The following is a 13,430-nucleotide window of genomic DNA, read 5'->3' on the forward strand; positions in this document are numbered from 1 at the left end:
TCCGTCCTTTTCTCACCTCAGGAGTCTGAGCCCATTCACCAAAGTCCTTCCTCGTCCAGGATCTCAAATCTTTTCCTTTTTTTTTTTTTTTTCCTCCTTCTGGATCAGCCAGTCCCGACATCATTAAACTATAGTCCTCCTCTTCCTCCTCCTTCCTTCTCCCCCTCTCTGTCTCCCCCCCCTCTCTTTTTTTTTATTTCAAAAAGGGGGAGTGGGGGGGGTGGTAGGGAGTAGACATAGCTGCATGAAGTGGCTGCCTTTTAGAAAGCACATTTAATCTTTACTGGCTCCCCTAGGCTTCGATGAAGTAGAAGGGAAAGGAGAGGAGAGGGGGAAAGAAAAAATACAGGCAAGGGAGGCTGTTGAGGGACAGCAAGCATCAGGCTCAAATCAACGACCAGATGAAAATGTACTAGACCACACTGCCCCCTCTCTTCCTCTCGCTCTGTCTCCGTCTCTCTCACACACTCTCACTCCTGGAAAGCTTCAGTGTCTGGTTACAGACTCTTTTGGATCCTTCCCCCCCTCCCCACCCTCGCCCTTTGCCAACTATCCTAGAGATTCCTTGCATGCCTACTTAAATCTTTAACAGAATAAGGACTCGGCTCCCCCCGCCGCCGCCGCCAGCCTCGCACACACACCAGCCCCAGCCACCCCTCCCCAATAATCTTTTAAGCTCCAGGGAGAAACCCGCCGCGGCGGCCGCCAGCGCATCCCCGGCCCCGGCCCCGCGCCGCCGGGCAGCCCCCGCCGCACGCAGCGCCGGAGCCCCCCGGGCAGCCGGGCGCCCCTTCGTCCCCCGCCACCTTCCTCGGGGCGGGCGCCCGGAGGGGGGGGGGGGCCTCTGGGGGGGGGGGGGGGGCTGCAGCCCTTCGCCTAAGCATCCCTCCGGCTGGAGCTGGGGTTTAAAACAATAAAATCCGCCGCTGCTATCTCGCCTCTCCCCCGCCCGCCCGCCCGCCCGCCCCTCCGCCACCCGGCAGCCCGCAGCCGCCCGTGGAAATCGCACGCCCCGCGTCTGCACCGAGGCAGGCAGCCTGCCTCGCTCATGCCCGTGATGACTTTAGAGCTGACAACCTCTCCGCCGCGACCCCCCCACCCCTCCGCACCCACCCCTCTCTTCAATGGCAGCACTGCTGCCTCTCACACCAGACTATATTTGCAATATGTGCTAATTTACCAGCTATATGCCCTTGGATTTTAAAATGAACTCATCGGTCAATGTTTCTAGTACCGATGCTGCCTCTCTCTGCCTCTCACACACCCTCCGCTGCAGACATGTTACTCATTCTCCAAGCATTTCCTCTCCGAATGTCCGTCAGACGCATATACACTTCATTGATCAAACCAAATCCCTTGATAACAATAAATAATAATACAGACAGTTAACATCAGCGGGGGGGGGGGGGGACAAAGATGACGACTAAATCTGCATTGTGCTTTAAGAGGCTGATGCCTGCATTTTCCAGAGATGCACTGCACAATGCGGAGCACAGGTATGCCCCAGAAGACACTGCACACCGAGCCATCTGTGGGGCCTTACCTGAGACTCCGCATTTGTCGGAGCCATGGGGCGGGGGCTCCTCGGTAACGCCTGAGACCTGGCTCTACGGGGGCTGCAAAAGGCGCTTGGGGGAACAGAAGGTGCTACTCACTCCACGGGAGAGAAAGCACCTAACACCAAACACAAATAAATAAATAAATAAGGTGGTTTCTTTGTTAGGCTGCACATTGCACAGCTGCTCTAGGACTACAGTGTTAAAGGTATTTGGGTACCCAAAGATGTTGATAGGTGCGTGCTGGGATTTTCAAAACACCTACTTAGCTCTCACTGAAATCACTCTCCTTTGCATTGAAGACAGATGGCACCTATGCGAGAAACCAGGTTAGGAAGACAGTCTATTAAATATACCTCTGTTACACGTGCCAGGTGTTTCAAGGGCTTTGGTTTTAGGGCTTTTGTGGCTTTATTTCCTAGTTTTCTGGGGCTGAAATGCAGGAGGGAGCAGAAGCTGCCTCTTGGGATTTGGGCTAGTTAGATGTCTTGTGTGGGTCTGGCAAAGAGAAAGCGAGTGCAGTGTAAGTGTTCGGGAAGTTGGGGAGGGTGGGGCTATCTAGAAATCTTTGACTCACTGGGGTAACTCCCTGCACACAGGAATCAAACTATTACTCAAAGCAAGCTACATTTTTATGAGCAGCAGCCTTAGAACGAAATTCTGCTGCATGCATACAGAGTTTGAAATAACAAAAATAAACGTATGGAAATAAATACACAATCCGTAATTAAATTACTGGGTGCAATGCAGAAATTCCTGGGCAACAGAGGAGGTTGGAATATGCAATGAAGTCAGTCCAGGAACCCAGGGATACAATTTTTCTCATTTATACCAGCATAATCCTGATTGGCATCAGCCTAGATAGGGGAAGAATCAAACCCTATGTACTGAAGGATCTAATCTTTGGGAAAAGGAGACTGGATTAGAGTCTGTATCTGCCATCCATCCTTTGACTCCCCATACAGATTCCCTCAGCACCACAGCGATGCGCAAGATTTTGTCGCCACACAGAATGATTTACATCCATTGTTTTTTTCATGTTCCCCTATCTTCCTTTCCCCAAAATGTTTGATTTTTTAAAGTTTTGCTGCAAACACATCATTTCTTCATACAATTTAACCAAGTCTTTGGAGGATACTTATTTCAAGCAGTTAACACCTGACCCCAATTTTTGTGGGTAATTAGTGAGCTAGATAACCACACAAAGTGGGTAATTATTTAGTACCCAAGGGTACTGTACAAGAGGGTAGAGGCTGGCAATGTTAACAAAAGCACATCTCTAATTATTGTATCTATACTGGTGATGTTTTAAGAACAGTTACTCCATCTAATGATCCGTGATAAATCAGTAAACTATTTTGCTTCCCTTAGCATATATGTCTGGTCTAATCAAGGGCAGGATGTGGGGGCAAAGCAAATTGAAGACCCAGCTTTGGAATACGCGCAGGCCCCCAGAGAAACCCGAGGCATCCACTTGGATGAGTCGGTAAGACAAGAAGCGTCTGCTCTAGAACAGCAGTGGCAGAACCTAATAGCCATCGCTATGAACCAACAGGTTGGTCGAGACGACTTGAAAAGCCACGTAGGGAGAAGCTTGCAGAACGTGCCTCGGAGTCTACTTTGCACTTAGGTAACGTGGCCAAGCTGGGGATCTTTGTATAGCAATAACTCTAATCATGTTTTAACAGAGTTCAGTCTTGCTTATTGCAAATCACTTTGAAAGCTGTACAAATGAGATGTTTTCTATTCGTGGAAGGTCAGGGCCATAATACAAGAGGGTAGCACTGCAAAAAACAAACCATTTGACCAATTTCAAGCATCTGCCATTTCCCATATTTAAGTTTCAAAAACCACAACACTTCTCCCATGGAAAAGATTAGATCCTGTGTAGATTTTTTTCACAAATGTAAGAAGAGGGAAGGGAGGAGAAATACTTTGAGACTAAATAAGGAAGATTCAACTACACAAACACGAATGCTTTAGATTGTCAGAACCATGTGAAGAGAAGAGTTATGCTAGAAATTGATCTGCAATCTTAAACACAGCGGTCACTATCCACTGACCACTACTTGCAGCATTACAAACACACTTAGGGACGTCTTCAAACCAAAAACATTACGTTCAGTGGCAAAGCACTTTCCTTTTTTAATTGCTTTTATGAATCACCACTAACATCCAGACACTTTATTTACTAGAGCTCCAAGTAACCTTGTTTTTCAAAGACTCAGATTCCAAAACCTAAGCGCCTGTAGGCTGGCACAAATAATAGAGGCTTTACTCTCTTTTGATCATAGCCGTATATTTACCTCCGCTTGCTCCTTTGGGATCATTCAAGCCAGGCACAGTAGAAGACGACTGAAATGGCAATATCGCTTGGCACTGTAGCTATCCAGAATCGGAAGTGTAAGCAGAGAAAGCTTGAGGGTTTTCTCCTGGCTTCTTATCTCTCTCCCTCATTCTGTATTTTTTTTTTTTTTCCAGTGTACTAAGTGCAACGGAAAGATGCCTGAAAACTTTTCCGTGGTGACCAAAGGCATCTTTGCCCTGAGAACAGCAATAATGTGCATCTACAACATAGCAATAATGTATCCCTACAGCAGTCTATCTCACACTTGAAGGGACTGAATCTCTGTAGTCCACTTAGTCTCCTCAGCATGTCCATTTGTATTGCCAACGTGAACAGGTTAAGAAGAGAAAAAAATGCAGGAGCTGGGGGTCAGTTCAGAGTGGCTGTGATGTAGACACCTGTCCACTCTGAACTGCACTAGAAGAAGGAAGCTTCTTTCACATGTTACAAACCATTTAATAATCCAGCAACTTACAATGTCTGTCTGCTGCCACGCTGAGGTGGGTATAAATAAATTGGTATCCCCTTCACTAATCCTCTTAGGGACCCAATTTGCAGGAAGAGTTCTCATAGAAATGGAGTGAGAGGAAGGTTGCAGAGAAAAGCTGGAAAACAGAAAGGAAGAATTAATTTAATCATGGGGCATAGGTTCAAAGGAAAAAGAGACCCTGGTAGGTGCATGGTTATAGCAGAAAGCAGAGTAAGGGCAAACTATTCTTGCTTTTTCTGAGACCAATTGGAATTAGCAGTTCCAAGAAGAAGAAACATAGGAGAAGGGATGCTCAGACAGAGATGATGATTTAGGGACTTAAGCATTAGCTATAAAACCACAAGGCCTTTTTGAGACAAGTCTGTAACCTCGCTACGGACCAACTTAAGCCTTTCATCCTCCTGTGGCAGAGAAAATAAAAGTGGTGATTTTACCATACAGAGATCATTTATGAGAGATCTTCAAAACAGTACTCCTGTCTGAGCTGCCGGGACATCATATATGAGCATATGCAAATATATGAGAATAGTTTAAAAATGAATAAAACGTCTGTAGCGGAGAAAAAGCTGTTTACTAATATGAGTGAAGAACTTCAACAATGATGTACAAAGGAGCAAGGTACAAAGGTACACAATTCATAGCATGTGGCACATCTATGAAAAGGAAAGTTGGGAAAGTGTGTGGTGATTTGGGCACGACCAGAACTGAACCCTATCCAGCAAACGAGTAGTTTGACAACCAAAGGCTTCTAATTTGAACCTCATCGTCTTGCATATTGTCCAATTTCACTTCACATCAAGTCAGTGATAAAATCCCGTCACCTCCTCCTACCTTGTGTCCCCACACGTAGAACAGTCACAACAATGCTTACCATGTCCTTAGAGTGTTTTGAGATCCTTGGAAGAAAGCTGCTATGTCCAGATTACTCTCAATATCCTCCTCTGATGCCCTGTTAGTCAAAAGAGAGGATGGAGTGTGGCTGAAGATCATGCAAGTTCTTTTCCATCACTGACAGCTCCTTTTAACCTTACTTTCCCACCAACTCTCACCTCCAAACCCAACAACGCACATTAACGATGGCAAATCATCTAACCCAAGCACTATCCTGACAGCTTTTCTATGCAAAAGAGATCGTTGTGTTTCCTCTCCCTCCCTCCAGTTCTGCTAAGGTTGAGCTGTATCAGTCCCTGGTAATGGAGACACTTAACATAACAGGGTGACAAAGCCACAAAACAATTCAATCCTGGTGTGAGTAAAGCAAGCGAAAAAGCAAAAAGAGGCAGCTCTGCTCACTTCATACCGCAATGGGCTTGGGATTCCACACTAGTCCAGTGCCCTTATGCAAAACCAAGGTTGGGAAAATGGGAAGAGTTCAACCAAAGGTCAGTGGATGTAGCAGAGGGATTTGAAAAGAAAGGTTACAGAGATGAATTCATCCAATTTCAAAGAGAGAGTACGAGAAGCAGGAATGCAGTACCTAGAGTTATGTGCATTCTGTCTATGGGGAGTTCACAATCTGCCCTTCTCCGCGAGTTCTCCCATACTGTCTGGATTTAACCAAACTCTGAAACTCAAGGTGAAACTCAAATTCATCTGGATGAAGTCACGCAAAAATATAGTATATCTACTCCTGCATGATTTGCCATTTCCACATCTCATCAAGCACCTGAAAACCCTCATATTTCACATGATTTCAGGTCCAGCAAAAATATCAAATCAACCTCGACTCACTCAAAACATGACCAAAGCTGCAAGAACCGCACTACAATTTTAAATAAATCTAACCTGTTTTGAGCTTGTGACATCGTTTCTCATGATCTGAGGTTTCATACTGAAAGTCTTGACAAATTTTGAAATATTTCAGGCACTAAGTGATAGAACTACATTAATATTTTCATCTACAAGGCCGACACATTAGAAGTCAATAGAAACGTTGTCTGGTCAACATTCAATGCTTTTTCTTTTCATTTATTTGAAATTTCAATAGAATCGTTGCACGAAAAAGATGGTGCCCTTCAATCAACTCATCTTCCCCCCCCACCCCAAAGTCAGTAAAAGTAACATACGCTGAGGCTATAGGATTAGAATCTAAACTGCAGAATGCCGATTCAACTTCAGAAACATCCAGAAAGTTTCGATACATTTGGGGAATCTGCCCTAGCAGGAAAAGTAGAAAATTCAATTGGAAAATCACGTGACTAAGAGCACAAGCTAGAACGAATTACATTTTAATAGGCAAGAAGTGCTTGGGTCTCTCTGTAAAGAGAGACTGCAAGCTAGCGAGCGCAGGGCAGAGCCTGATGCCTGCAGTCCCCAGATCTGTTTCCAGCTCTCCCATGAATTCACTACGGACCCTCAGTCCTGCAGCCTGCTTCCACCCCAGTTGTCCCTTCCATAGAAACAACACATATAGGTAACACACCTATTGCACGTGGGGAAGGAGTTGTGACTGTGAGCCTAAGTTAATGCTTGTAAGGAGCCTTGAGAGATTACAGGGATCTGAAGAGGCTCAAAGCTCAACCCTCCTTAAACATCCTGCAGACCTCCTGTCCGATTCTCAAACCCTTTTCACCAGCACCAGCTTTCTTTTTAAAGAAAAGATGAAATTATTTAAAAGATAAAAGACCAAAAAAAAAAGTTTTTCAGTTTTTCTAGTACTCTGGATATAGCCTTCAGTTGCCCCCCTCCTCCCGCCCCCAACTGAAGGGGAGGGGAGAGGGGAATATACTTCTCTCAACAAAAATACCTGTCTCAAATATTGCCCAAGAATTAAACTGAAACAGAGAACACTCTAATATTGTCTGATGCTGGCTGGTGGGCCCAAACTGCTGATCCCTGCCCAGCGACAGGCAGAGGCTGGCACAGACCTGGCCAGAGGAATCCCAAATCGGTGGGGACGACAGTGGCTAAAATTCAAAGGACCTGTTGCTGTTGCCCATTCTGCCACGTGACGTGCCAAGTGGCTTGGGCAAGTCTCTTCATCTCTTTGTGCTTTCCTTTCTGCCTGCTTTATCTATTTAGACTGCAAACTCCTGGGGACGAGGACTCTCTTCTCACAGGGTGAAACAAAATGCCAAGCCATTTAGGTATCGCTCTGAAAGAAATAACAGGCTTGGGAACTTCAACATAGGGAAAGTCTGAACGCAAGTCTAGTTGCCCTTACAACTTGTGAAACTGGTCACAGAGATCTTAATATCCAGTAAGTTGTTTTCACTTACTTCACTGGTGTCTAGAGTCTTTTAAAAATTAGAAAGTCACATATCAAAAGGCGCACGACAGAGAGCATGACAGTCAGCGTGCGAGAAAGACATGGCAACCTTTGAGGACTTGCATTTGGTCCATCAGACACTGCTCAGGCTCTGCGTGCCAGGAACAGCAGTGGGACGCGAGCGCAGCAGCCAGTCTCCTCGTTCCCGGTGCCAGCCTGCACTTCTGCATCACTTCACGTTGCAGTGCAGGCTCTGCTACACCCTAGGCCTAAATTTAGTTGTTTTTAAAATACCAAGCGACAACATAACATTTCCATGGGATAGAAAATGAAGAAAACAAACAGAGCAATCTGAATATCAGATCGCTTGAATTAATTTATTATCATAATAAATTTCATTCTTTAAATTGAATTTTTGAAGTATAACGATATCCTTTTCACGTTGATTTTGTTCTTATAAAAGTATTATTAGATTATAAATACCATCCTTTTAACTCTTTACATGTAATGAATGCGTATGACAGCACAGAGTTAGTCCAGAGGAAACATATCTTCATGTACACAGTCTTCACACACAGCATGCTCACTTGCAGTTCCAAAATGCCACGCAACATGACTGCATCTGTATGATCATTACTTCCGTCTTCAAAATACTCCTTCGGAGGAAAGAGGACCTCTATTTCATAGGCAGTGAATAAAAACAAAGAAAAACAAGCGACTTCTCCGACATCCCACAGGGGTGTGTGTCTGCAGCAGAATTTCAGAGTCTGCACCAATGGTTCAATCAAAAAAATAATCTGTCCTGCTATAACAGTAGAGGTTGTGCACCGTCTTCTCCCCACTAATAACAAAACAAGATAGGCCCCACAAGTTGATACAAACAAGAATCCCTAACACTGGAGAGGATTTTAAAATTACAAAGCTAAGTCACCTGACGTACGAGAGAAATTGCAACGGCTGTTTCCAAGGACAAACGCACGCCAGTCACACCACTGAACACCTATTCCCTGGCTGTCTGCGGCTGCGGAGAACCATGAATCTGACCCTGGTCCACAGAGAAATCCTCCCAAACCCGCCTGTACCTGACGTGAGTCATTAGCCATGCCTAATTCTTACGCCCTCATCTACATAAATGGCCTCACGCTTCAAGCCGCTATAAGGGACCGCCCACAAGGAACCAACTGCAGCATCAGGTCCCAGGTCATTATTGGATCACATTGCTGCTTAATTGCCATTTTTAATTACTTGCCTGGTAACAACAAAAAGTCAATCTAGCAATGGAAATCCATCCTTTGAACAACTTCTGCCTTTTTCTTAGACTCCAACTATTGCTACATAAGCCATTCCTGATGAATATGGGGCCCTTACGGGAAAGCCACTGCCCGTCTACTGATTTTATTTCCTACCTCCTCTCTTCTTAAAATAACAATTGAAGACCCTAAAAGTAAAGGGCAAAAGATCCCTTATTTTGTCTTTCTAAGCTGACAGTGTTTTTTCCCTTGCTATTTGCTTGCAGGAAGATAATATTAACACTACATTTGCTCCTCCATGCGGTAGGATTTCTTAAATAAAAACGTATGTTATATACGTACGGCCTTAGAACAGGAACTGCATTAGCCTATTAACTATCCACATTTGCTTCAGACTTGGCCAGGCACCTAGAAAACCTGCCAAGACCTTTCTGGCAGCCTTTTCCCAACGGTTCCAGGAAAACATGGAATATTCAAAGAATTTTAGGGCCTCCCAGCTTCGTTTGTCACCGCTCTCCTCGCCCACTTAAAACTAAATCACAGGCAAATTGCTCTAATGCCCGATTAAAGATTTTAAAACAGCCTTCTCCATAGTAGGGTATCTGAGGACAAATCTGCATTAATATATAATGCAAAGCCTACATTACATAGTAATATGATGTGGCATCAGGCAGACCAAGGGCTTCACAAGTAGAGGAGGCGGCTTTACAAACATGGACTTTCCCATGGGAATTCTGTCCTGTCTGGAGTTTTTAGAACTCCTTCAGATACCCAGATGAAGGAGAGATTCATTTCCTCCTCGCTGGTGTTCTAACAAATTACCATTTAGGTTTCAGGCCTATGTCCTACAAGTAGAAGCAACCAAAAATTTCAACAGTTACGTCAGAATTCACTACCTCTTTGGGTCTCGAGGCAGTGCTTGAGCAACGCTTTAAAGCACATGCTTGAGTCCTATTGCTTAGAGCTTGTCTGTAAGCTAACTTAATCAAGGCTTCAAAATGACCAAATGACATGATTCTGCAACGGGGATTAAGAGCAGGATCCACGTAAATGGCAAATGGAAGCTTTTTCTTTGCAACCTAAAACAGGATATAACTCCTTTCAAAGTCATGGTAGGAAAAAGAGAAAAATCCTGCTGTCATTTGCATGAACTAAGTTATTACTAACCAAGAGCAGAAATTGGCCCATCTGACTTGCACAGCTTCTTCCCGGTTTTAAAATGCAAAAGAAGCATGCTTTAAATAATTTGAAGAGGCTTTTTTATTACGCAGAAAAAGCCTCCCTGTGATTTCAGATGTCAAGTAGTCATCCTTAATTCCTAGCACCAATTTATGGATTAGATGTTTAACCCTTGACTTCAATAACGGACTGAAAGTTGCTTGTTACTCCGAGCTGACAGAAGTGTCCCCAAAGCACCCCCGCATCTTTGTGTTCACGCTCGACTGCACCAATTCTAGGTGCTCTTCAGCCCCTCTTGACACAGTTTTGGTGTAGGACTAACTCTCTCTGCACACAGACTGTCTTCAATGCTATCAGAGAAATGGGATCTTACATCCCACTAGTCTCAGAAGTTATCGTGCACTCCTCTTTACTCCAGACAACCTTCTCCAGCTCTGCAGCTCACTAGTCATGACAGGTTTGCAATTCTGTACTTCACAGGCATGAGACAACTGAGGCCAAATGACATACAAAATGCAAAGCCTTCAAAAACTAATTGCTCTTCACTCAGCTTCGCCCATGAACGCGCAGATCTAGAAGAAACAGTGAAAACTACGAGTATTTCACTACCTCCGTTCTCTTCTATTCATAAACGTCCCCTGGGCTCAAGAAAAAGTTCTCTAAGGACAACGTTTGCGTTGGTTGCTGTACTTAGGAAAATAATCCATGACAGTGTCTGAGAAAACACAGCTAAAGTACAACTTAACGCAATTATCAGAGATATATTCATAAAGATGTCTTTGCCATATCTCCTAAAATATCTATATGCAATTATATATTTATATATCTTAATGTAATATAATTGAGAATTCAGAAATATGAAACATATATACAAACATATATATAAAATACTAGCCAGCACCAAGACACGCTGTCTTACGAGGTCCTCTTTCCTTCTGAAATGCACAGCAGTGAGCTGGTGTGCCCACCTCCTGAGGGGCTGCATGCAGCTTGTAATGAGATCGTGGATATATATTTTGCAATTAAAAATTGCCCCTCTATTGGATAATAAACAAAACAGAGTGTCATAGGACCTGCCACACTAACAATTCCCTCAGCAGAGTTTGGATATTCTCCAGCCTCTTTTAGTGAAGGAGGAAGAGAACACAGTTCTCTAATTCTGATGCAAAATCCTGAGTAGTCACTTTATGAAATGCAGCTACTAACATAGGGCCATCGTGGACTTATTACAGCACTATGGTTATGGCTTCCTGACTTATGACTTATATCCTAGAACCCTCGAAACAGAAATGATTTAGCAGTCTAACGACATCATTACCAACGTAGTAAGCAGTATACATTGATTTCACTTCTTTCCAGTAAGACTGTCATTGTTTAATTTCTCATTCAATAGCTATTCTCATACACAAATAAAGGGAAATACGACTGACATATCTTCAGGCCCTTATAAAATAAGTACTCTTTTCATATTGCAACAGCTATTGGAAGGGCAATTTCCAAAATCAACTCAAACCGCAAGATTTCTGTAACAGAGAACAATCGTATCTTCACTTCTTCCCTTCCCTATTCTTCGCTGTCCTTCCTTCTTTTCCTCATTCTTTTTTAAAATCCTGTCCTCTCAGCTAACAACCTCATTTATGAAAGGAAATGGAAAGCCAGGGGAAAGCTGTGGCAATTGACAGACTGTGCAAACGCCACTACTGCAAACCACTCTCTGATGCCACAACGGCTATTCCTTGTCAGGAGAGATGAATGGACACTTCAAACACAAGAAAAACAAACTTTAAAATACGCCCACACCAGTGGCATTGATCTGGGAATGGGTTTGACCTTCCGTTTACAACAATTACTTAAATCTCATTAAAGCCAAGGGATACAGAGGGTCTGTCTATGCTCTTCATGGGACTGACTGTAGCAGCCCCAAGTCTAGCACCAGCCTGACTGGTACCATGTGGAAGAGCCAGCTCAGGCCCGCGGGCAGCAGGGCTGCGCTAGTGCCATGCTGCACCTGAGCTCAACAAGCCCTGGAGCAGCCACCGATAGCTTGAGCATATCTGTACGACACTCTCTTGCACGGTGAAGACCAGCTTTAACCTCAGGCTGAAAAGTGGATGTGAAAGCAGATCCAGGTGTAACCCTTCTCGCTGTTTCTGGAGGTTTTATTACTTCTCATAATACCAGGCTTCTAAGTAACCGATTTAGCAAAGAAAGAAAAGGTCAGAACGTATGTTTGATGTTTACATGCAGACCTGCAATCCAACTGGCCTGGCTTTTACTCCCAGGCCCTCCAACGATATGCTGCCTGACCTTGGATAAATCACTTCACCGCCCTCCGCTTTCCTTTCTGTACCGGTGGTCGTGCAATCCTTCCCCATCTCACACAGCAACTGCAACAGACTGGAGCTGGGACATGGCATTGCATAATTATTAGTGATACTGCTGCATCATAGTTATTCAGTAGGTGAGCCCAAATGAAGGCAAAACTTTTACCTTCCCTTCCTTTTTACTTGTCAGTGGGAAACTACGTGCTTAATCTTTCGCAGGACACAGATACAGACTGGATCATAATCCAGACCTCACTACTTTAATACATCTTCTCCAAGAGCGGCAAGCGTTAGCTGCTTTGCACAGTATTGTAGGAATGCAACCACAGGCAGCTGACTTGTCCTTCCCACTGGTTCTTCCCTCGTCTGGAATAGCTGCACCGCATCCTAAACCTTGAAATATGAAGTCTAAACTCTGTTCTAAAGTAATTAGCATGGATTACCATAATTCTATGTATGGCTATTAAAAATATAAGTATCAAAGCTGTTCTCCACTTGCAAAATTCTTGGTCCCACTAATTTCTGAAGACAATTAGTTTCATTTTTTAATTAAATACTGACGAGAAAGAACTGCCTTTTAAAACACGTTCTACTTGTCACCATTTCAAATGCATGTCCCCTTGCATTTGCTTTGTGAGACCATGAGAATTTCTCACTCTACCTCCTCATTATTTTTTCAGTCATATCCCGAATTTCTTTTTCCTTCCTAATGGAAATGCTTCCTAGTCTAGCAGCTTCAGATATCTCCATGCTTGGGACAATTTTGAAGGTACCTTTTTGAGGCACTTTTTGGTAGTACGGCCCCTACTCTGCATGCAGGACGGGCTTTGGTCCCAAAAACGTAGACTGAACCCACACGAACTTCCCATCAGTACAGTGCAGGGGTTTATCCACTCAGCACTTATTACAGGATCAAACCCTAAAATGTTCATAAAAGCTCCCTGCTCATGGCTTGAGCTTTGTTTCTATGAACCGCCTTTAATGGCTCTAGCAACAGCAAGCAAGAAGGTTTAATTCCCTATCAAGGGCTCAGTGAGTAAAAAAATGGAAGAAGAAATGCTGTCTTTCACCCTTTG

The 13,430-nt window shown here is 44.0% G+C and overlaps 1 protein-coding gene across 1 annotated transcript in view; it reads right to left on the reverse strand.

Moving 5' to 3' along the window:
* Positions 1–1,116: 1,116 nt before the first annotated feature.
* The window catches only part of LOC104143511 (uncharacterized), an 80,350-nt gene continuing 68,036 nt past the window's right edge, over positions 1,117–13,430 (reverse strand). Inside the window, exons 8-9 of the mRNA XM_009674052.2 lie at positions 5,265–5,342; positions 1,117–4,508 (exon numbers count right to left, since the gene is read on the reverse strand). Of these exons, the coding sequence (XP_009672347.2) occupies positions 4,241–4,508; positions 5,265–5,342 (346 nt within the window). The 3' untranslated portion in view covers positions 1,117–4,240. The remainder of the gene's footprint in view (positions 4,509–5,264; positions 5,343–13,430) is intronic.

This window comes from Struthio camelus, chromosome 22, assembly GCF_040807025.1.
Source record: "Struthio camelus isolate bStrCam1 chromosome 22, bStrCam1.hap1, whole genome shotgun sequence".
Taxonomy (NCBI): Eukaryota; Metazoa; Chordata; class Aves; order Struthioniformes; family Struthionidae; genus Struthio; species Struthio camelus.